General features: G+C 43.9%; 1 protein-coding gene across 1 annotated transcript in view; it reads right to left on the bottom strand.

The window, feature by feature from the left end:
* Window positions 1-24,616, bottom strand: part of LHPP (phospholysine phosphohistidine inorganic pyrophosphate phosphatase) — a 76,964-nt gene extending 52,348 nt beyond the window's left edge. The window contains exons 1-6 of the mRNA XM_059477434.1: window positions 24,483-24,616; window positions 11,797-11,984; window positions 9,917-10,070; window positions 7,201-7,264; window positions 6,237-6,329; window positions 289-380 (exon numbers count right to left, since the gene is read on the bottom strand). Of these exons, the coding sequence (XP_059333417.1) occupies window positions 289-380; window positions 6,237-6,329; window positions 7,201-7,264; window positions 9,917-10,070; window positions 11,797-11,984; window positions 24,483-24,610 (719 nt within the window). The 5' untranslated portion in view covers window positions 24,611-24,616. The remainder of the gene's footprint in view (window positions 1-288; window positions 381-6,236; window positions 6,330-7,200; window positions 7,265-9,916; window positions 10,071-11,796; window positions 11,985-24,482) is intronic.
* Window positions 24,617-25,804: the final 1,188 nt, after the last annotated feature.

Below are 25,804 nucleotides of genomic sequence, written 5' to 3' on the forward strand. Positions count from 1 at the left end.
CCAGGAAATACACAAGCTCTATGTGCTCTGATGAAGATAAATACAGCAGGAATTTAGCAGAAAGTATTTCTTCAAAAGATCAAAGACAGTCTGTCCTCCCCTTCCTGCAACTTTCACACAGTGTTTTCCTACAAGAAAATACCAGCATCCACCCAAGCCTGTGCTGCACAAGGAGGTATTTGGGCAGACAAGAAATGCAAACCCACATTGAGAACAAGGGAAAAGGATGGGAAAAGGCAGGGACAAAGCCTTGAGGCTGTGCTCTGGAGGAGCAGGGTAAGCACTGACCTGAACTTGCCCGTCCGCACCTGCAGCGCTCGCATCCCGCACTGCTGGGCTCCCCCGACATCACTCACAATGTCATCCCCGATCATGATGGCCTGTCAGGGCAGTGAAATACAGGAAAAGTTCATTTCTGCCATCTGTCACCCTCCCCTGACATAACAAACAGCTTGATCTGAGGCCTAATGCTGCCACTGGACAAATTAAACACGATAATATTGTCACCGTATTGATTAAAAGTCATCCTGCCCTGAGGGAAATTCATGCCACAGCTCCTCCAGCAGTGAACTGGCACAGCACACACCTGTGCAGTTTGTAATCAATCACACAAATCAAAGGGATTTGGGGCACAGTTGAAAGAAAATGGTGAGTTTTATGAAGTTAGGCCTCTTCCCTTCATAACAATCCATTCCTGCTATGCTCCAAGCAGCTTAAATTAAGCTTAACTTCTTAAATCTGGTGTTCTACAGGCTGGTCAAAAGCTTAAGCTTGTAATCACTGAGAGCTTGATCCCAACCTGTTCTCAGGTTGATACAGAAATTCAGGAAATCACTGCAAAATGGAATTTATACATTTTTGCACAGAATGACACAATGTGTACAAGCCTAGCACTGTTTGTGTTACTATCAGTTTAAGTATATGCCAATATTAATTAACAAAAGTGAATGGATTACCAAAAAAGTAACTGGTTGTGCTACGATTTGTCTGCTGCTTGACAAAAAGAGTGCACAGAGCACCTTCCTGCCTCTGTTAAAGATATTTATTAGATCTGAGTGCATCAGCCAAGGGGTCCTTTCTGTTGACAATCACATCACCAAAATTTCAAGTGCTCATCATCCTGCATTACAAATTACTGTATTTATTCTATTCTTCAAATTTAAAATGATTGGGGGAATGCCATTTTATAGTTTCAACAAAATCCAGTATATACACAAAACAGCGTTTTCCATTAACGATCCAAAAAATCAGCTTTATACCTCCCAAACGTGTTCTGGATTATTCTGCAGAGAACAGAGGCAGCACCTAAAACTGGGGAGGCACAGATTTGGAAGTCTGTAATGTGGTTTATCTATCAGATTTTTTTTTTTTACTTTTGTATTGAAGTTGAATTTTGTCTAATACAGAGTTAGCTGCATCTTTAACTATTTTATTTTCATCTTTTAAATCAGTGTTTTGCTTCATGAATTTAACTGCCTGGCTTTCACAACCATAATACCTTCCAGCTCCAGACACCTCTTCCTGAATTTCCATTCCTTCCCCAGCTCTGTTTTGTTTGAAGAATAAAAATACTAAACTTCCACAGCTATTTTTATGAATTATCTAATTGCAACAGGATCTTCTCCCACGTATTACATTGCATGCAAAGGAAATCTCAGGATATACCTAAATTTTCTGAGAGGATTCATAAACCAAACTGAGCCACAAACATGTAAATCTGGGACAGCTTCTCCTGTAGATGGTTCACCTTTCCTTAGTGCTCTTCCAAACCAGAAATTCAGCATGAAATGGGGAGAAAATGATAGGTTAGAGTTAAGTAATAAGGAAATAAAGCATGTAAATGTGGATAAGGAAAAGAGAATAATTCCATGGTTGCATGGAGAGCTGCAAGAACCTGGCAACACCATCGCCAGCCAGGCACCATTACCAATTCCCCTCAAGCTTCTCCAGGATATTTAATCACTCTCAACCACTGGCTTTAAGAGATTTTAATTCCCTTTTCTTACAGAATTCCTCCCAACACCTCCCTGAGGGTGAGAGGGAACAGACCTGCACCACCTCATGCACTCGCTCAGCCCAAACCCCAACATTCGGGATGTAAAGGCAACTTCAGTCCTAATAACCCTGAAAAGAATTTCCTGTGACAAAAAAGGGCAGAGCAGGGCAGCCTCTCCGTGCAAGCCCTCTCCTGCTCACCAGGGCTGCATTTGACCCCATCCAGGGAAGTTTCCCTGCAGGACTCTGCAGCTCTGCAAGTGCAGCTGCAGCGGAGCAGCGATGCCTGTCCAGGCCAGCTTGTGGCACACGCATACAAAAACGTGCTCCAGCCCCCAGGGATTTCACAGATTTACTATCAGTGAAGGGCAATAATCACTAAAGGAGGAGCAATTATTCCAAAATCATTTAGGATTTAAAAAAATCATTGGCAAGAAGATAGAGGTCAGGAGGTGCACTGTCAAGGGAAATAAAAAAACTCCACCTGTCAAACCTGGGTTTAACTTCCTCTCTGACTGCAATATGGTAAGAAGAGAGAGAAAGATATAAAACTGAAAGGTCACATAGCCACTGGAAGCTGGAATGAAAAGATCTCCATTTGTGTTCACATTTTACACAGGGATCACACCATTAATCCGTTCAATCCTTCTGCAAAAGTTACTTTTTTTAAAATTGGCTACAAATTAACTAAAAAGAAGGAGAACAAAAAATGCAGTGAGTCTCTGGGTGTAATTTCAATTTCCCTAAGATGGTGAGAGGTGGTGTGTGGCTGTACAGACACAGCAAATAAAGCACATGTGCCAAAGCTGAGGGAAAACACTGCTCTCAAAGGGTTCCACCAGACTCAGCCCAGAGGGGCAGGGAGAACAGAGGAGATCAACACAATTCCTAGGAATTTGGGGTGGAAAGGCAAAATATAATCTCCACAGTCAGCTGTGCAACTGGTGCTGTCTGTGCCACAGACCCTGAGCAGCCAAAACCAATAAATATTTAGAGATGCTGTTGGGGTGGTGAGTGGGAACCTCAGGTAGGTTTTGTCCACAAACAGAGTTCAGCATTCATTAACTGGTCACAGGAAAATGTCTGATCAGAAAAGGAATTACAGAGTAAGGAAATGAAGGAGGCAGAAAGAGGAGAACACCCTGATTTAGCCAGCCCTCAGATGGGGATTTTGGAGGCTGGAGCCCATGCAGGATGCGAACAGAGATGCACAGAAGGCAGTGTGCTAATTCTACCAGAATATTTAGCACAGAGAATGCTTCTAGAGTCAGACATATTTATGCCTGAACAGATTTTTTGCTGTAGATTTAACAACCTTAAGCTAAATGTGCTAGGACCATGAGGAAGTAAAGCTTACACACCGCACCTTGATCTATTAAATCACTTCACACCAGAAATACAACACATTTACTTTTCTCCCTGTCCTCCTTCACCCAAGGAATAATATCCAGGCCTGAGGATCCCACACTACTGTTAATTTTGTTTCTATCTCAGAACTCCAAAGGTGCAGGGCCAGACAGCTCCCACTAAGATTTCAGCTGGCCTGAAGCTTCAAACTTCCCTTGTGCACGTTTATTTTGGGATGGAGGATCCTGCCCTGTTGGGCTGGTGGGCAAGGAGGGTTTGCTGGCCCAGGAGCAGGTGCCCCGTGCCACCCCTGGGTGATCTCTCTCTGCTCTCATGCACCACTAACTCCCACCCGAGGCTTGCAGGTGGCAGCAATGGGAATTGCTTAACTACCAGCAGTTTATGGACTCCAGCATGACCTGCCATAACTCCCATTAAAGCAGGATAACTTGCTACAGAGAGAACTTTTTATGATTATATAAAACTACCAGAACCTTAACATTATTTAGGTTTTATTGTAAAGCTGTAAAAATCATCCACTGTTAACAGCTGCCTTAAAACACATGAATTAGGCATTTCAGTAACCTTTAAGATGTGTTATTCTTTGTCATAGCTCTGAATTGTAAGATAGGTCTGGTTACCTCTAAGAGGTTTAAATTTCCAATCTATTAAAGTAATACTGGCAATCTGTTATTTCTAGGCCATTGAGGAAAGGTTAAAATGAAAATTGGACTTTAGGGAGTTCCTCTTATTCTAAGTGCAGGCTGAAAACATCTCAGCAGCAGAAGGCAGAGTCAGGGTCTCAGCAAGAAGCAGTTATCAAGGGAAATGACTGGTGATAACTTTATTGATTAAAGCAGCTTGAGGAATTTCAGAATTGCCACTGTCTCAAATTACTGTGGTGAGACAGCTTTATTAAAAAGGTATTTTTCATTAAAAGCCAAGTGAAAGAAAATTGTAGCATGTTTTCAAAAGCATAGCTCATCTAAAATGGTTTAATGATGGTATGGATTAAATGCATTCCACAGGTGGAATAAATTATCGGAATAAACATTTTGTAAAAGCAAAGCAAAGTAAAACCAGGCCCTGTCATGTTACTACAAATGCAGAATTTGTCCAGGAGAAAGATTAAAATGTAATGCAGTGCATTACAGAAACTTACTGAAGTGGCTATACTGAGGTTTGAAACTGAAAATAATGAGGTTTTATTACCGTGTACCACGAACTAAACCAACCTGCAAATCCTTCCTCAAAAATACATTAAAGTCACAAGGTCAAGCAAAACTTAGGAAAAGATGCCAGAATTAAGGCAGTTTGCTTGTTTGGAAATTGTTCCTCCTACACATGTGTGAATCATGATCCAGGCTTCAACTCCAGCAGTGTGGATTATTGTTTCCATGGTGGAAAGCATGGAGTGACTGGTGCCTTTATCCAGTGGTGTCTGCTGCACTCCTCCTTGGTTAGAAGCACACTCCCTTCACCTACAAACTCTCTAAATATAAAATACTATACTTACAAACTAGATATATCAGTACAACAGATTAATGGCATTTACCACAAGAAACAATATGATGAAAAGCCAAAACTCTGACAAAACGTAAGTTAGGCACGAGCAGCAGACATGGCAAAGAGTGGAGAATGAGTAAATAATCTCTTCTGGGGACTATTCCTGCCTTTCTGTACCCAAAACAAACACTCCTGAAGCTGATGGGAGCCCTATGGGAGCAGCTTTGCCAGCCTGGGGATGCATCACATCAGGTTTGTTCCCTGGGGCAAGGATCAGAGACAGGAGTTCTGCACCTGGGATGTTCCAGGGACACTCCAGACTGGGATATCTAATTCCTGGGAGGATATGGACAGATTGAAGGGAGCACAGCAAAAAGGAGGGGGATTGAATGGAGGGAAGCAGCAGAAATAAAGCACAGTTTTGGCAAAAAAAAACCTTCTGCAATGATAACAAGTCTAGACATAACTGGATGGATGAAGAAAATGTCCAGGAAGTTATTTTGGTTGTTAACTAGAGTAAAACTAGAAATAAGAAGATGCAGTTTAAAAGGGAAATATCCTGATAAATCTCAGGAAAAGCTGCCTTCCCCCAAGACCCACGGAGCTGAACACCATCCCCAGGGCACTGACAGTTGTTTGGCTCTCTGAAAACTGCTGTGGACAAAACATTAATAACTGTGGAGCAGGGAACACTCCTGCATGGGGAAGGAGATGGATTACATGGCCCACTAGGTCTTTTCCATCTCCCCACTCTGTAATAAAGCAAAACCCAAGCACATGCTGAATTACAGGGCCATAATTTCATCTCCAGGCTCCAGGGACCTACAAGCCACCCCAAACTTCCCTCCTGTTGTTTATAATGTCACCCAAACCCCCCTGATGGAATTATTGTGCTGTAATTCACTGCTGTTTGTGAGGCTTCTCATACTCATCCTTATGTCCTGTGTGACAGAACAACAAATCAATAAACAGGAGCTGGAACAACTACAGAGAGGGGAAGATGGGCTGTGCTGAGGAAGCACAGCATGTTTCTGCAAAGCCAGAAATTCAGGAGGGGGTTTTGGGGTCAGTCAGTGCTTCCTATTCACCAAAATGATAAAATATTTTTTCTTCTGCCTTTTTCTTTTACTAAAAAAAGCTAGTCAGTGTGAGAGCACAGGAAATAGAGGACATTTTGGGATCAATTCCATCACCCTGCAGCCACCAGTCTCCAAGCAGACTGCCAGGCATTAGGGCACCTCTTTTGCCTCTCTAGGCATTGAGTCCTGGTCACATTCTCTCCCCTTCAGCCTCTTCTGTAACTTTCCACAGCTACAGCAAAGCAGGAAAAAAGCAAAAGTGGGCACAAACATCTGGCACAGCCCCTGGGCATGGCACCTCACCCTTACCTGCTCTGGTGGAACTCCCAGTTCTGCCAGGGCTGACTCAAAAAACCTTTTGGATGGTTTCCCCACCACCTCAGCCTGGATATCACAAGCATACTGGGGGGCAAAAAAAAAAGAGAGAGAAACAAAGAATGCTCATTGGAAAAGGATTTGTTCAACTCCATAACTCCAGTTATAAAACCTTGTGAGTATTGATTTTTGCCCTTAAATAACACAATGGATTAGCAGGTGAAGGTGGAGATCAGAGAATTTGGATAACAGAAGTGTTTAAAGTTTTCTGGCAGGAGAGAAAATGCTCTTGAAACACCTCAAGGTACAAATCTTTCACATTTTCCATCACTGAGTAATCTTCAACTCAGTTCCAGTACTGCTCATTTTGTTAGGAGCATCACTCTTAGAGATGTAACAAATATTCTTTATATAAAACTATCAAAAGTACTGGAGGGCCTTAAAAGCTATAGAGGATTTTTTCAACCACCTGCATGATTTTAATGATCCAAGTGAAAAATTGAGTTTCAAATCCAGGTTTTGAAAAGTTACACTTGAAAAAGCAGATTTTACAAGTTACATTTTCTTGCAACTAAATATCAGTGCTACGATGAAAAAAATTGTTTCTTGCTTATTCCTAGAAAAAAGCTAACATGGACCTTCAGGTTTTCCTGGGTATCTTGCACACAATATTCCACTTTTTTCTTGTCTGACTCCTCCTTTCATGGGCCTCACTTGCAATAAGGGTACCACAATGGAAAAAGTTCATGGCTTAAGTAAAATAAACTTAAACCAAAAAGAAGAACAAAGGCAGAATAGAAGTTAATCCACCCACCTTTAGAATGCAGCAAATGAGTTTCAATGTGTGGAAACTCCCTCCACCAAGGTGAGTAATTACAGAAGATGACCCATATTTATGCCAGTTACTCTTTTAACAAGGTGCACAGGGTGAGTAAGCACAATTCCAGCTATAAAATACCTCCAGTGCCTTCATATATGCTCCAACATCAAGTTTCAGCCCATCAGTTTCTTTATAGTAGCGTCTGGAAATGAAAGTGATAAAGTTCCCATGAAATGAAAATGCTGGCAGTTAAAGAAACCACATTTTATTATTTCTGGATCTTTATGGATGTCCATATGGCTGCATAAAAAGTCAAGTAATCAGAAAATCCCAGGCCAGGTTTAACACAGGAGTTAAGGACAGGCTCAGGACTGCACAATGCCCAGGGAAAGGATCCCAGATGCCCATCTGGGAATAACCTCACTGGTTCAGAGGGATTTCAGTGTGCTTGAACCAGGATGGGCTGTGCATTATTGCACAGTGACACAGAGCCCTGGCAGGTAAAAGGTGAGGGCTGGCCCCAGCCAGCAGCTGTGACCCCTCCTCAGTGTGCCTGCAAGGAGACCCCAGACAGGACCAGCACTGCTGTCTCAGCCCCCACACAAGGAAATCCTGCTTAAAAGGACTAAAAACTCTCCAAGCTGAATTTGTTTCCTTCTAAAAATGCTCCACGAAGCTCAAGGAATTAGGAGGTGTCTTTAGAGAATGTAGCCATGATATTTTATGAAAAATCCTCTCCTTAGGATTTTTTCTTCTGAGAAGCTGAGAGATCTCAGGAACAAAATGTAAACATTGATTATCTGCTGCTGTGGAATGCAACAGGTGCATCTGGGATTGGTCTCATGTGGTTGTTTCTAAATAATGGCCAATCACAGTCCAGCTGTCTGGACTGTCTCAGTCAGTCACAAGCCTTTGCTACCATTTCCATTCCTTTTCTATTGCTTGCTAGCCTTCTGATGAAATCCTTTCTTCTACTCTGTTAGAATAGTTTTAATATAATATATATCATAAAATACTAAATCAGCCTTCTGAAACATGGAGTCAGCATTCTCATCTCTTCCCTCATCCTAAGCCCCCTGTGAACACCACCACAAGAGAGTTTTTCTGGAACAGCAATTCACATTCACGCAGGTCTTCCAAGCTCTGGGCAGAGCAAAGACATGTTTCTGTATGACAGGAAAAAAGGTAGGATGAGCAGTCAGCTAAGATTTTATGCCTTATCCTTCTGCCATTTTCGATTATTCAGCATAGCCTTCCTTTAAAATGACCACTTGACCTTTGCTGGAACAGCCATTAACCTTCCATAGTCTGGCGTAAACAGCTTAATTTTCTGACAGTGGCATGACAGAAGAAATTACAAAGCCAATTCCCACTCTCAGCCCAAAACAGATGCTAAATGTAAATCACTCCATTTCCAGGAGCAGGGCATTCTGCTTCAGTGCCTCTGACACTTTTGTTTTCTATGGAATGAACTAAAACTTCTACCAAAACCAACCTTACTGGCCCAGGGCAGGCACATTGCTAAGGCCCACCCAGCTGTGCTGGTTCTGCAGGTTGAAAATGAAGCTGGGTTTTGTAGATGGCCCTTTGCATCCATGAGGCTTCTCCAGTCAGGAGAACAGTTCTCATAATTTATAATCTCCCTCCTTTGAGTCACAGAACTCACCAGAGAAACTTGTATTCACATTACCTCAACAATCAGCCAATAAAATACAATATCCTCTTGGTGAAAACTGAGCTCTGAATATCCCAAAATCTTTATTTTTAAATAAAAAGTAATATTTCAAAGAAGTAATAAAAAGAGCTGTTTCTATCAATGAATGACCAAATAAACACTTTTACATGCACAGGGTACAAAGAATTTTTGCACTGATGACAATATGGGTCCTAAGAAAAGGTTGATTCTACACTTAATTTTGAAATATGATATTACTTAACACAAAATTTGATTACTTCATGTACATTAGCCAGTCTCCTGTTGGCTCAACATTTTCTCCTTATCCTTCTGAGAAACAGTAAGGATTTTTCAGCCTGTTGGAGGATTACAGTGTCAGGTAAAGCAGCACAATGAATTTAACTGCTCCTTCCCACTGATAAGTTCTGCCCAGCTGGATCAATAACCCACAAACTAAGAAGGGTTTTCATGCCCATTACAGTCTATTGAACCACTGAGCAAAGTTGTCACTGCACTTTCCCCAAGATAAACATGCATAGTCTCTTTTAAACCCATGCATCACACAACAGATAAGAATAACTCCTGTTGTTCCTGTTGGGATTTGTCATTATTCAGCAGGAATTAATACTGTCCTGTTTAAAATCTCAGAATACACCTAAATTAATTATTTTCAGGAAAACATTCCAACTCCCTGACTGGATTTTTTCCTGTGTGAGAAAACAGGAGGTCAAAATTTACCCTTAATGTGCAGTGAATAATTAAAAATGCTGTCTGACATTAAAACTATCAAAACAACTGATCTGCCACTTCAAAAGCACCAAACTGCCTCACAAACCTACACCAACAGCTCTTTACCCAAGCATGGCCTGGGGAAACTTCGAGTTTCCTTCACTATGAAAAATAATTTAGATTCAGTTCAGAGAGGAACAGTGGCTACAGGCAGCAGTGGAACCAACAGTTCTCACCTCTGAGATACTATATTCTCATTTACTTGGGGGTCGTACACATCAAAATCCAAACTCTCCATGATTCCTATTAGGCTTTGAGGCTCTCTTGAAGCACCACAAGTCCTCTTCATTGACAGGCACCTTACCAGGAGTGCCTACACTGATTTCTGTCCTCTATTAAAGATATTATTAAAAAATGCAGAGACTTGAGGTAAAACAGAGCTCAACTCACCCTTTTCCAAGGGAGATCAAAACAGGCTTCTCCATCCCAATCAGAAGTCGGAAAGCCTCGTTGAGGTTTGCGTAGGTGAAGTTCTCTGCTGCATCTCCAAGAACCACACAGTTTGGGTTTGTCTTATCAATCTCGGCAAATTCAGGGACAAGATCTACAGAAGGATAAAAAAACAAAAAAAATCACAAATCCCTCACTGTGGATTCTTGGCTTCTTTTTTCTGCCAAGGTTGGGATTAAAGGTGTGAGATGGTATTTCTTGTTGGGACTCAGATGTTCATTAGTTCTTATCTATGTTACAGTCTCACAAACTGTGAGTTCTACAGCACTTCACTCTAACAAACAAAGTGGAGATGTGTGTCTCTCTCTACAAGGCCTTTTAAGGATAAACTGTCTAATTAAGAAATGACACGTAAATTATTTTTACTTTTAACCCCATAACCAACCACCCATGGCCGCAAGGAGGACTTTTTAAATCCAATTACACAAAACCACCCAAACCCATGGAGAGGAAGGACCAGCCTTTACCCTAAAACCTCAATCTTGCTTTATGTATATTACTATATTCTAAACCCTTAAACTCTAAGTTTTCCACACTGTGATATTGCACACTTCTATTCAAACTCCACACCCACAATCCTGCCACTGTCGTATTTTATGAAAAATCCCTTCACCAGGATTTCTTCTCCTGGGAAGCTGGGAAATTTCAGCTTCTCCATGTTTTGCTGCTCTGGAATGTGATTTGGAGAACTGTTTACCCAGCATGTGAATTGTTTTTAATTAAGGGCCAATCACAGCCAGCTGTGTCAGACTCTGAGTCTGTCATGGGTCTTTTATTATCACTCTTGTTTAACCTTCTGATGTCTCCTTTCTCTTTCTTTAATATAGTTTTAGTATATATTTTTCTTTTAATATAATGTAATATCATAAAATATAGATCAGCCATCTGAGAACTTGGAGTAAATTCTCATCTCTCACCTTGTCCTGGGACCCACAATAACCCTGCAACAATTAATAACCACAATTGGTGACTGCCAACAATTGGTGTCCCTGAGTGAGTGACACCCTAACACAATCCCAGTTCTGTCATTCCCTTTTGGAAACCTTCTCCACAGCCTCAGGTCAGTGCAGTGTTCTCTTGGGGGTCAGTGCCTGGCAGCACAGAAAGTCTGAAATTCTCAGCATCCAGGGCTTCAACACCTCATCTCTTCAGGTCCCATGGAAGCGACTGTGGTGGCATTTGCAGGGGTCCCAGGATGAGGGAAGAGATGAGAATCTTGACTCCATGTTTCAGAAGGCTGATTTATTATTTCATAATATATATTATATATTATATTATGTTATATCTTACTCTACATATTATATATTATACACAATATTATATATAAGTGTATGTTATGTTGTGTTATGCTATGTTGCGCTGTGTGCTGTGTGTGATATGTTATGTGTGATATGTTATATTCTAAGACTATACTTAAAGAAAAGAGAAAGGAGACATCAGAAGGCTAGCAAAGGAAAAGAATGGAATGATAATAAAATCTCGTGACTGCACACAGCCTCAACACAGGTGGGTGTCATTGGTCATCAAGCAAAAAAAGTTTCACATGTTGGGTGAACAATTCTCCAAATCACATTCCAAAGCAGCAAAACATGGAGAAGCTGAAGCTTCTCAGGAGAAAAAACCCTGGCAAATTTTTCATAAAATATGCCTGTGACAAGCAACAAATCCCCAGATTCACGCATCCCTTCACTCACGACAACACATGAAAAAATAAATTAACCTCGGCCTGACCCAACTCTTCGTACCCCTACTCATCTATCCCAAACCAAAGAGGCAAACAGAGCCCTCCCCTCCCTGCCCGTGTGCCAGGGCTGTCCCACCGTGGTGCACCAGCAGGTGTGGCCTCAGGCCGCGCTCCCTCAGCAGGTGACAGGCGGCCGGGGCCGGCGCTGTCACCTGCGACACCGAGATGTCGAAGCCCAGGGCCCGCAGCTTCCTCACGAAACTCTCCCGCGTCGCCTGGGTCTCGTTGGTGCACAGCTGCAGCTTCAGCCCAGAGGCTTTGATCCTGGGGAGGGAAGGCAGCAGAGATGAAGGAAATGAGACAAGAGTCACTCTCAAGGGAAATACGGGTTGGGTATTAGGAAAAAGTTTTTCACAAAAAGGGGGAAAGTTTTTCACAGAAAGGGGGAAAAAGCCCAGAGGCTTTGATCCTGTGGAAGGAAGGCAGCAGAGGGGATTAGCTGATGAAGGAAATGAGACAAGAGTCATTCTCAAGGGAAATACAGGATATCAGGAAAAAGGTTTTTATGGAAAGGGGGATTGTTGCAGAATGAGGCCTTTGTCGAGGATGAGCCATTTGTCGGTGAGGGGAGACTCGGACACTCAATATGAGTGATAAGCAAGTTCTGTTTATTGAAGAGAGCATCAGACACTTACACAGCAAGTAATAAGCTTATGAATATTCTGTAAGCCAAGCAATGTATTGGTTAAACTATACCATCAACTCTTCCTCATTCCTTTGGGCCTACATTCTCTATTTCCTATGTCTCTCTGTCTACTTGTTATCATTCCCAGCTAGGCCCAAGGACACGCTATCTTGCAGGTGCAAAAACTCAAACTAGCTGTGTTTGGTACTTTCCCAGCTCCTGGTCGGCTAACAAGCAAATGTCTACGTGACCTCTGTCATGTAGCCATTTCTCCACAGGGGATAGAGTTCTGGAATGGCTGCCCAGGGAGGTGGTGGAGTCACCATTCCTGGATGCATTTGGGAAGTTTTTGACTTTCCCGGTTTGCCCAGAGCCACAGAGAAATGATTTCTTGTTGAGAGTTTTTTGCAGATTGAGGAGTTCTTGCTAGACAATGGCCACATTCAGCCAATGCACAATCCAGCCTGCTTGTACTAATGGACACATTCACAAACAATGGATGACGGACATATTCAGAAATGGGGTCGGTATATCCTTGAAAGAGATACAAGAAGAAGAATCATCAGGACTCAGCGAGCTTGGGAAAGTAAGAAAAAAAAGTGAGCCATGGGTGGGCCAGACAGCCACAAGAAGACACATGAAAAATTAGGTGATCCAATCAGCATTCTCATTTAGATGCATTAACAGCTAGGATTAACCAATCATGTATTAGCTAGAGATGCATAGACAGTAGAGATTTATTATAAATATAGTCTTTTTAGGGATAATAAATTTGGCTTAACTGGATCATACTGGTTATGGTGTGATGCCCCTGAACCTCCCCACCCTGCAATTTCTGCTCCCAGGAGAAGGGTGTCATCCCTGGGTGTGTTAAACAAAGCCTGGATGTGGCACTGGGTGCCAGGGTTGAGTTGAGGTGTTGGGGTTGGGTTGGATTTGATGATCATGAAGGTGTCTTCCAACTTGCTCATTCTGTGAATTCTGCTAAGAAGATGAAGATGATATTCCAAACCAGGAGCAGCATCCTTTGCTGTGACCAGATGTACCCAAAATCCTGACTCTGGGCACTGCAGCTGCCAGTTAGTTCAGTGATGTTTTATCAGCACTGGGGTGGGTCCAGCCACATTTATCATTAAATCTCTCATAAAACACCTGTGCTGTTACTTAGTGGATCATCCTGAAAAATCTGGCATTTAACTGATTCATTAGTAAATATTTACAGGTAATTGGCTTCTCGGGGGAAGGAAACACAGCCGTGAGTGTCCAGAGCCAAGGACATGACTCCTGTGGACTGGCACTCTGCAAAAGTTGTGTTGTTGCCCCATTCCTGCAGTGTCCAAGGCCAGGCTGGGCAGGGCTTGGAGCAACCTGGGACAGTGGAAGGTGTCCCTGCCATGGCAGGGTGGAATGGGGTCTGTAAGGTCCCTCCAGCCCAAACCATTCTGTGAATCCCCTGCAAGCTCTCTGTCTCTGAGCAGCTTTGTTTCCCAAGCTGGGAACCTGCCATGGATATCCCCAAAAAGCCTCTTCCCCAAGGATGAGCTGTCAGCTGTTTGGAGAGCCAATGTACTTCAAAGTGGCCATAGAAAATCAGAAGCACTGAAAATGTACCACAGTTAATAAAAAATAAACATTTGCCTAAGGGAATTTCACTCAGTGCCTCTAATACATGAAAATGCCTACTTTTTGCCAGTTTTCATGTGAATTTGTGCAAAATCATCTTTGAGGACCTGAGCACATGCAGATTCAGATACTTAGGTAAGTCTGGAAGCAGGCCTATAAATTCTTATTAAAATATTATGACTCTTCTTTGTAATAAAACAAAAAAAAAGGACTTTTCTTTTAAGGAAGACCCTGCACTGATTCTCAGGACAACAAAACACACTGGGTCCATTTTGTAGGGAAGGAGATCTCAATTGGTTGGTGCAAACACCAAAGCCACCTCAAGACAACAGATCTGATGATGAACTTTCCATCAAAGGATTCTTAGAAATCTGGTCCTGACCCAGGGAGCCCCTTCTGCTCATCCAAACTACACACCAATGTCTTCTTTAATAATGCTGGTGATTCATTTCTTATTATTTGTCTTTCCTAATCATAGATATGTGAATTATCAATTACACTTAGTGGTTAATTGCCCTTCATAAAGATAGCTTTTCTCTTTTAAATTAGGCAGTTAATATATTGTAACTAATAGCATCCACTTGTACATTATAAATATATCTTCATTGATTGGAGCACTGAATGTGAGATTCACTCTCAAGTTAATGAAGCAATTGAGTGAAGAAGTGCAGGGTGTACCCAGGGAATAATTATTGTTAATGAATTATGATGTGACCTTCTCAGAACAATGAACAATTGGTGTGACAGTGGGATGACAATATTCCACATCTGTTATTTGAGACGGTTTCAGCTGGAGTTGAAAAGCAAAGCAGTGCAATTTGGATACACAACAAACTTTATTAGAGTGTGCCATGAGTAAAAAAAAAAATACTCTAAATGCAAAGCCTCCCTACACATTCTTAGGGGAAAAAAAATTCCATGATTCACAACTGACTGGAAGCAAACTTCTTTTGAATTAGAATCTGCTTTTTCTCTTCCTAAAGGTCAATTAATTGAGTCCAGGGACAACACCAACCACAGAGCTGCACAGACAAAGCAGCACCCTCACAGGTCAGCTCAGTGACAGCACAGATTCAGTTTTCATGTACTTCAAACTTCAGTTCTTTCTCAGCATTTTGGATGGAAACCAGAGTGACACTTCTGAAAGGACTGAGCAAAGCAGGAGGAGTCTGGACACATCCCAGACTGCTTCATGCCTTCAGGGCCACCAGCAATTACCATCCCAACAATTGAGCTCAGGAAATGCTCAGGATCAGGCCTACAGTCAGGCCAAGCTGGACAAAAAAATGGGAGTCTTCTGGTGACACATGAAAAGGACTTTTAAAAATATCCTAGAACATTAAATAAAACAAAAAGCCACAAAACTCTAGAGAAGACTTATTTCTACAAAAATATCTTTCCAGTGAAAAGTCACCTTTTCCTTCCCACTTAGCATGAAAAGAGCCCTGTAAACTCAGTCAAATCCCACACAGAACAGTCACACTCACTTGCACACTCAGTATCACACACTCTGGGATGATCCATCCCTGGATGCTCAGCACAGGGATGGAGAGCAGAGCCTGCAGGCCAGCAAACATCTATTAACTCAGAGCTTCAATAATTAGGGAGAGCTTTTACCAACAGCTCTGCATGGGGGAAAACCTGCCTCAAATCATATTCATAGCAAAACTCTCATTCAGCTTCCCTGGCCTGGCAGATTTTGAATGTGGAGAGACTAAAAGTGGCTTGAAGGTCCGTGTCTCACAGGTGTGATGCTGTGCTCAGTGAGCCCACAGGGCTGCAAAGCCTCAAGGAAATCCTCCAGGCTCTGAACTGACCCACTGCTCACACTCCCAGCAAAGCAAGGCACTGCAATTTCCACTGCTGGCAAGTGTGGGGATGTCAGGAGAAGAATAAAGAACAAGATTTGTAATGTGATGTCTTATGAGATAAAGAGCAAGGGATTAGGTACCTGCAAGAGCAGAAGAATGAGGCAGCAGGAGATGAAATACACGACACACGTTTTATCTAGATTTCAGAGTATTACAGATTTATCAGCAGGTCCATTACAGAAGCACAGGCACACCCAGGAAACCCAGTCAATCAGGCCTTCAGCTGACTTGCACACCTCGTGGCTGTGATAAAGATCCCACTCAAACACCAGGAAAATCAATGCTGATTAGGGCAGTGGACAGGCAGCACTGCTGCCCCTGCTGCAGGGACCCAGCATGGCCCAGGTACCTGTGGGCACCCCCAGGCTGCCTCTCCTTCACTGTTTGGGGCCATCAGCAGGCTCAGCTTCAGACAAATTCACTTTTTCCACCAAATCCACCAATTTCCAACATCACTGCTCACACCACTCCTAATGCCCAAGAGCAGAAACAGGGGGGAGCTTCACTGGAGCTAGGCAGAGCAGCTCCTGACCCTCCAGGCTGTAACAAATGCCAAAATCAGCTAAAGTGGCAAAAAAAATTGTCAGAGCCTTTCTTGGAGGGGATGGCAGAGCAGAGATGGCAGCAGGGAGCAGATGGAGAGGCCACTGTCCCCTCCAGCTGTGTGTCACTGTGCTGCCAGTGCCTGCTCTGCCAGGGAGCTGCCACAGCACATAGACAATGAAGGGAAAAGTCACAAAAAAAAAACCTTCCAAGCCCCAAATTAAAAGCAGACAGGTGAGCACTGAGCTACCACAGCAGCCCTTCCAAGCCCCAAATTAAAATGAGCACTGAGCTACCACACCAGCCTTACCAGAGGAGGGATTTAAGCCCACTCCAGATCCAAACAACCACTTGGCCACCCAAAACATCCCCAAATCTACACCTGGGGCACCCACCCAGCCCTGAGCACCTGCCCAGGGGAGAAGAGGATGTGAGGGGTTTAATTGCAGCCCTGAGCAGCTCGGTGAACTGACCTTTACCTCGTTCAGCTGGAGCAGGACACGGGGCTGAGTGACAATGTCCCCCAGTGCAATTACCGTGCGTCAGATGAGCCGGTCCCTTACAAATCACCTCGAACTTTACACATCTGCTGGCTGTCAGCATCTGCCAGGCTCACTCACCCGAAAATAATGAAAAAAAACTCTCATTATTGCTCCATAACAGGTAAAGTGTTAGGACAATTATTGGACATCCTCACTGACCTTGTGCAGACTTAGCCAGGCGCCCTCGCCAACCTTCATGGGCAGCCTTTGGGCACATAAAACACAAAATCTGTTCTTTCAGGTGATGTAAAGGTTGTGACACCCATTGTAGGAAAAGCAATGGTCCTGGAATCCAGATTGGGAATCATCAAACTTAAATTCACATTATCCTGCACATGGCTGGAGCAACTAAAAAAAAAAAGGTATAAGGCTAAACTTCAGATTTCCCATCTTTTCCCACTGTCTTTTGCAAGGAAGGTTTTTCCTAAGATGGGAATAGGCAAGTGCAGCCCACAGCCAGAGGTCCTGTGCAGATGGGGAGTGGGGCAGAAAGCAAAACCCTGGAACAGGCAACAAACCTGAGCTTGGAGACTGTCCAACAACAACTTCAAAGGGGTTTGGAAATGTGCTACAAGAGATTTCTAGCACTGGCTTTTTATCCTGCTTTTGGGGATAAGATTTTGCAGAATGCTTTGGGGTATTTTTTAATTTAAAACAAAGCATGCTGAGCACTTTTGCTATTTGACTCTTTTGCATCAGTGGACAAATATGAGTGTGCTTCAGTGTAAACCTTCCAGCACTCTGATACCTTGTTTGAAACACAGGGAATCAACAGCACCTGCAACCAAACCATAAAGTAAAAACAGCACTTGGGCAGCAACACCATCCTTCCACCTGGGCAGGGTTAATGTTAGTGCTCTGTGCAAGGGCCAGGGTGCTGGTGCTCCAGGTAAAATCTTTCCTGATCTTGCTTTTTTTACCCAGGAGAACCTCCCTGGGAGCACCACACACACCTGAGGATCCAAAGGGGTTTTCTGGCTCAGCACTGGCTCAGAACAATAATTCCTTCTGGGGTCCAGCTGTGGAAATGCCTGGTGTGAGCAGAGCACATTTGCTCTGCTTGAAAAGCATCTCTTTTTTTGGCAAAAATGTGCTGTATTTTCTCTGCAAATCTGTATTCCTGCCACTCCAGCAAAGTCATCATTTCAGAAGCCTGAAGGAGGCCATAAGTGCCTTTGCCCATCCTTACATGGTACAAGCCTCTCCCAATTCCATGGAAACACTGAATTCCCTGGTGTTTTTTAACCTGGTGGGTGCAATGCAATCAGAGGACTGTGGATTAAACTCCAGGGTTTCCCTTCTCTCTCCCAGCGCCCAAAACTTTCCACTCCTCTGATTTCTGCCATCACAGCACATCTAAACCGCTTCAGTCTTGCTGTCACATCTCTGATGCCACTTTTGCCCCCTGACCTCCTGGTGTTCCCCCTCACTGATGTCCTGTCATGGGTCCTGAGTACAGCCAGGCTCATGACAGCCCTGGTTCTCTGGGGATCCAACTTTCTGCTCCACGTAGCCCTGACAAATCCTTACACGCGGCACTTTCTGGCCCCAGTCCCTCCTGCATTACTGAAACTCATCTCTGCATCTGCCATCTCCCCGGCACAATTTCCTCTCCAGCCCCATAGGGCTCACCTCTCTCTAAATATAGAAGGGGATAATTTGGAGGCAATCCAAAGGAGGGATTGCAAAAGGCATTAAAAATAGGAGGGCATTACTTTGCACATGAATAAAAGCAGATTAATAGGCACACATGAAGGAACCACAAGAAGAGGCCAATGTTACTTAAGGGTGGGCAAGGGTGACAAAAGAAAAGGTACATTTATAAGAGTAAAAACTCTGGAAACACCACTTTGAGACAGTGTTTGACAGTAAAAACTGAAAAGCAAAAGCACTTAATTGTAGCTCAAAGCAAACTTTAAACACTCACTAATGCCTGCCTTTAGGTGTTTGGATAATTTAGAATTTTGCAGAGGTGGAAAGAAATCCTGGAAGTTTTAACTGGAAATCCTGGAAGTTTTAACTGGAAATCCTGGAAGTTTTAATACTGAAACAAACCCAAAGTCCATCTTGTCCTGAATTCTCTACAAAGGCCATTGAATACAGCTGTATATCAGAATTACTGCACAAATTATCCAACACCATAAATCATAATCCACCTCCCTGAACAGCAGGGAAGACAACGGATTTGTAGGCAGCAATATGCCACAACAGTAAAATCTAGAATTCAGTATTTAATAAAAATAACACATACTTCTGAAAGGAACTTGCAGAAAGAAAGTACAAAGCAGAATACAAGAAAAATCTCTCTGGTCCATTAAGTTCAGTAACAAGATGCATTTAAGGCTGCAGATTACAAAATCAGCTTAATCTATTACACCTAAAAGACTTTAACCATACTGCAAATGGTTTAATAAGTAAACTCTGGCAGAACTTAAATAGCTGGTAAATCTCCACTTTGGGAACTGCCAAGAAAAAAATCTGATTTTTGGGGATTCAGTTAGCATGAACAGGTGTGGGATAGATTTATTTGCATTGAGCAAAATAGTTTTATGGACAACACAGTGAATGATACCCCAATAGCTTTTATTCTGTGTAAAAAGGGGGGGTGCATGATCTTTAAGGTTGCTTCCAACCCAAACTATTCTATGACTCTATGAAGCTGCTAATTGCTCCATTAACAACTCAGTCAAAAATAAATTATCTTTGACAGGGTTGAATTCTCACTTTGTACACAAACAGCACCTGCTTGTAAAGAAGGAATTCTATTTCTGAGACCCTGAAGGTTAAGGATGTGTAAACTCCAAAAATGCAAGCACTTACTCATGCAATTTGTGCACAAAGCAGGTGAACACCCACAACTTTGGGGACACAAATCTTTATAAAGAAATAATGAACACTGCTGATTAGGAAAGTAAATATGGGTTAGGAACAGCCCCTGCTCTCAGAAAACTGAGACCTCAGCTGATGTTACAGATTGGAGTGCAGCTGAGGGTCAATTCCTGGATCCCCTTTTGGCTCTGCCAGGGAACAGCCACAGGACAATACAGAATGCTTCATTTTTGTGTGTCTGCAGCTTCAGGAGGGCAGTGACACCTGGGGCACTGGGTTCCTTTGGGTAGAAAGTGCAAAGAGAGCCAAGTACAAATATTAACAGATATTTACACAAGAGTCTGTATACTTTATTTGAAGGTCTCTTTCCAGGAGAAACAGCTCCTTTTCTATCAAATGCCCCGAAGGCACAGCAAGCCTTGGAACTCTGAACATCTGCACAGCCCGTGCTCAGCCACATTATCTGCTGTGACAACAAAGATTTCCTACTCCTCATGGCACACACACTTCCAAAAGGCTCTTTGTGAGCTCCCAACTCCTCTGAACCCCCACACCCTGAATTGCTTTACAGTCCCAGTTCCATTTGTTCTCCTCACAATCTCCCTCTTGTTAGACTCTCCAGGTATTTTATTTCAGCAGGAGTGTCCAGCTGCTCCCCAGCCTCCCTGCTCCCCAGATTTCCGCTGTCCCTTTTCAAGGGCTCTGTGGAAAGCTGTGCTAACAGATGCACCGCCCCAGCCCAACAACAGGATGTTGTAAACCTCCAACTCCTGCGTGCTTTTCATATGGATATGTTAATGGACACACTATCAGCACACAGCCGTAAATGCAAATGCCAGAGCACAGCCTGAGCATCTTTTATGGGTGTTTAACCACCTTCTGTCTTGTAAGGGAGCAGCTCCCTGCGATTTGTGAGATAAAAAGCAGCTAGCTCACCTCGTGTCAATGCTGTGTAAATCGATTAGCACAATGAGAGCACGGCACTGAGGCTCTGTTAGGGCTGGCTCCAGGAGAAGCCTTTAAGTCACCGATGGCCCTTCTGATCTCACCCATGGGCTTTCTGATCTGCTCCAAAGCATCTGCCAGGGAGCTGCACACCCCGGGAAGAGATGTAACTTTTTCAAAACAAACAACAAAGATCCGCCACAATAAGTTAAACAATCAAGAAACATTGTGTCTTAAAAGTTTTAAAGGGATAAATTACTTCATCGAGCCACTTTTGGCATTTTTAGCCATCCACTGCTGTAATATCCCCACCTAAAGATAACAGCAACAGTCCCCGGAGAATTTAGAGACATTCCTGGCTCCAGGAGTGCCAATACCCTTTGGCACACAGGTGGATGAGTAACAAGGATCCAGATTCATCTTATCCCTTGAGCACAGGACACCAGCACTGCTCAGCAAACACTCCTGTGGTTCACTTCCTCAGCCTCCAACTCATCAACCCCCTCTCAGAGCACACTGAATCCTTCAGTATTTCACAGGTGAGATGTATCAGGGCTGCAGGTGCACCAGCAATAAACAAAGCAATCCCAGCTGTTAACACTTAGTGTTTCACCACAGGTTGTACCAATTATTGATGCCTTGCTCAGGAGGGTCTCTACAGCAGTGAATGTCACCTTGCTCAGGGTGTTCCAGTGTCCATCAGCTTCTCTGGCCATGTCTCTGCTCCATCTGACTCTACCGTTGGCTAAAAACAAACAGACAAGAGGGAAGCAGCCATCACAAAAAGAAACCAGGCCAAATTCTGCTGGCAGAAATCAGGCTGCTGCTCTCACAAACACTAACTCACATAACTGCACAGCAGAATTCAGCTGAAAACAAGGGAAATAATGCAGAAAATATCGTTTTAGGAGGCCAGGACAGCTTCAGTCACGTGAAACCAAAGACAAATTATTATGTTTACTTATTATTTTTACTGGAGTGTATACTATATGTTGTTATACTAAGTTAATTGCTGTAATGGGGAGGTGATGTAGCAAGACAGTCTGAAAAGAACAGGTCAGCTGTCCTGCTGTAAGAGTCCTTATCTGTACTCTATCAAAATGGGATTTAAGGTTTCTGTTGGACATATATATGCACTAAAAGATGTTAGACAGCTCCTTCAGCAGAGGATCACAGCAATCTGAATTAGTTATAAGGTTCCTTACTATCTGCAATTATGGCTTTTTAATTGATTTTAAAGAAAGGAATTAATTAAAAAGAGCTCCTTTTAGCTTTGATCCATCTGCTTGAAACCACCCAGCTGTACTGTGACGCAGACACAAATATTAATGACCAACTGGCAATGGGATAATGAGTCAATAAAGAGTTTAAATGGTGTGAGCCAGAACAATTACTAACCTAATAGGCAGATAAATAAGGCTACTTGACTTTACCCAAGGAAAATGATTATTCTTCACCACTTACATCGAATGATCTGAACAAAGTGGTTTGGTGGGGTTTTTTCCCTTTCTTGGCACTTTTCTATTCTGCTGTTCCCACAGCTATGAACACTGCTCTGCAAATCCTGCCCAAAGGAGATCAGCTTTCCCTGCACAGCATTCCAGAGCCTTTTGCTGGGTTGCATCTCCAAACCCTCCTCAAAGACCCCTGCAGCCCTTCCAGACAGGTCAGATTAGCTGCTGAGGGCTCCCTGTGACTAACAGGCAAAAAGGATTTAAAACATTCCCAGGATTTCCAGGGAAAATTTTCCTACATTTAGCCAAAGGCCAGAGTTTTACTGCTGCTTCATCAGCATATTTCTGATGTTACTGTAAGTTAGATGCAGTTTAAGTTGTCTCCACACAGGAGGTTTCAGCAAATGCGGTGACAAAGGTTATTAAGTAACAGCCTGCAACCTGACAAAAGATGAAGTTTAAAATTTAGAAGCAAAAAAAAAACAACGTCAAAAGCATCTGGTGAACCACAACACAGGTATTATTGAACCTGTCCTGGTTTCTAAAGGCATGATCAAATCTCTGACAGTATTAGTGCAGTTGCTGTTATTTATGCTTGGTTTGGCTGTGCCTGGAGGCCTTGGCTATGTTCTGGGCCGTCCCAGGCTGTGCTCTGCACACACATAATCCCTGAAAGAACCACAGGCCACAGGATTTCAACAGAAACAACTTCTCCCTCTGCCTAGTTTCAGTGAATTTCCTGGGAATGCTGCCCTCCCCTTGGCTGTCCTGGCACCTGCAGTTTCTTCTGGACAGGTAAGAACCAAAAACTGGCCAAGAGCCTCAATAAGGCTTAAACTTTCTTCAAATATTGCTCTCTGACACCACTAGGAACTCTGATCTATCTGATAACATCTTCTGTGCATCCTATGTGTGTTTCAAGAAATATGAACAGAGACATAATGAAGGGGGGAAAAAAGCAAGCAGCAAAGAGTTCTGTTATTACCACCTAGTTTGGATCTTCTCCACTTCTGCCTTTCCATGGTGGTTCCACCAGCATTTAGGCACATATTTAACTAACCTCATTTGATTAATTATATTGAATTCAATATTTCTTCCTGCCTAATAATGCACTTGTCCCTGTTGTGTCTGTGCTGAATGGCCCCAGAGGGCAGAAGCTGCAGAGGTGCTCAACAAGCAGAGCTGTCAGTGTTTCACAGGGGTTCAGAATTTAGACATTTGAAACATTCCAAGTGGGGTACATGCAGCAGCACAGAATCACAGAATGGTTTGGGTTGAAAGGAACACTGAAGTTCCAATCTCCTGAAATGGACAAGGACACATTCCACTGCCATAGGTTGCTCCAAGCCCCATCCAGCACTTGCCAGGTGAAACAGATCTGGATTTTCCACAGTAGGTGAATGAAACATCACAGAACCAAAAGGCTCTTCCAGAAATTCACAGCCACACAATCAATATTTGTCTTTAAACAAAGCTGTCCCTGCAGCCACTGTTCTCCCCTGGCCCCATCCTGCTCCTCTGGTCAAGCAGGGCTGATACAGACACACTGGCAAGTCAACCTAATTCAAGTTAGTTAAGTTAAAGTTACTTAGCTACTGTTACCTGGACAGCATCACCCAGATAAAAGTGAAGGAGTTCCCTACCTGTGGGCACTGGGAGTAACTCACCAAGACCACACTTTGCTTTTGAGTCACTTCCAAGCTAGGCAATCATTAACCCCAGCACAGAAACTCTCCACTGCAGGGTTGCAAATTCCAGCTAATTTGACAGCAGAGTTAATCAATTTACAGACACACCAGCGTGGGCAATATCTGAAAAACCATTAGCAGGGGACAGTGATGGACCTCCTACAACACTGCCATCTCCTGCCACACAAAACAGGGGACACCAGCTAACACAGAAACACGCAGGAGAGTGCCGGATGTCCTGCACACTGCCATCTCCTGCCACACGTGTGGTGACACCAGCACACACAGGGACAGCGCCAGATGTCCTGCACGCCGCCAGCTCCTGCCACACGCGCGGTGACACTAGCACACATAGAACCACGGGGGACAGTGCCAGACCTGCACACTGCCAGCTCCTGCCACATGCGCGGTGACACCAGCACACACAGGAGGTTGTCGGGCTCTCCTCCCCATCAGCCCAGGCTGTGCGGGCTCCCTTCCCTAAAACAGCCCCCAAAAGCACCAAGCTGCCCCCAAAACCCCCGATTCCCGTGCGGCACTCACACAGCGCAGCACGGGCTGGACTCACACCATGCCCAGGCGTGACCGCGCTGCGTCCCCGGCCCCGCGCTCCGTCCCCTCTCCCCGGCCGCCCCCACCCACCTGCGCACGGCCTCGACCGAGCCCGCGATGGGGACGCCGCCGCCGGCGCCGCTGTCGTAGAGAACGCCGCTGACATCGAGCAGCAGCCCCCGCACGGCCCGGGCCCAGCCCCGGCCCCGCTCCGCCATGGCCGCTCCCGCCGCGGCGCTGCCGGGAAACGCAGCACCGGCCCCGCTCCGCCCCGGGCCCGCCCCGCCGCACCGCACCGCCCGCCCGGGGCACGGCGCGCTGGAACTGCCGCTGCAAACGGCACCGGCAGCGGTCACGGCCGGGCTGGATGGGGAGCGACCTGCCCTAGCGGGGGGCATCAGCACCCATGGCAGCGGAGTGAAATTAGATGAGTTTTAAGGCCCCTTCCAACCCAAACCTGTCCTAGTGGGTAGCATCCTCACCCATGGTAGTGGAGAGAAATTAAATGATTTTTAATGCCCCTTCCAACCCAAACCTGTCCTAGTGAGTGGCATCCTCACCAATACCAGTGGATTGAAATGAGATTATTTTTACCACCCCTTCCAACCCAAACCATTCTGCGATTCATATGACAACCAAGAAAAAAAAAAACCCTACTGAGTCATTGTGTAAATAATTTTACAATCGCAGATAAGATGCTATCAGCTGTGTTCCAGCTTTACGGATAGTATTGTTTTCTCCCAAATATCTTCTCGTTGCTAATGTCATCAATAGCATGGCACGACTCCCAGAATGTATAAGGGGCTGTGGTGGAATTATAGTCCATTTTGTTTTAAGGAAAGCAGAGGAGCCTTGGCAGCATTGATTTGCATCACCGCTTCTGGAATAGCCTCTGGCTTCTCCCTAAAGATAATATCTAAACTGTGAAATTCATTAAATAGACTCAGAAATGGATCAGGTTATTTAAAACAACATTACTAATGGCACAATATCTCAGCTGTCTGCAGCGATAGTGAACATTGTCTTGGATAGTGTTATCAGTGCAGGACACCCGCTATGAATATTGATCCACAGCTTGTTACAGCCATCACTTGCCGTCAGGACAGGTCAGGGTTGAAACCCACCTAGCATCAAAGCAATTTAAAGACAGCACTTGGGCTGAATTTTAATGCCTGAGCTGGGAAACGGACCAACTTCAGAGTGCTGGAACTAATCCATGAGTGTGTGCTCTTCCACATGCATGTATGTTTGTAGGTTGTTGTGTATATACATGTGAAACTGATGAGATTTGAAAACGTCTTGTAGCTCACAGATTCATTTCAATGCTGCAATTTACATTCTCAGCTCCTGCAGACCCAACGACTCAAAGAGAAGTATTTGTAGTCTCACATATACCAGATTTTTTTCCCAGT

Source organism: Ammospiza nelsoni, chromosome 8 (assembly GCF_027579445.1).
Source record: "Ammospiza nelsoni isolate bAmmNel1 chromosome 8, bAmmNel1.pri, whole genome shotgun sequence".
In the NCBI taxonomy this organism is placed as follows: domain Eukaryota; kingdom Metazoa; phylum Chordata; class Aves; order Passeriformes; family Passerellidae; genus Ammospiza; species Ammospiza nelsoni.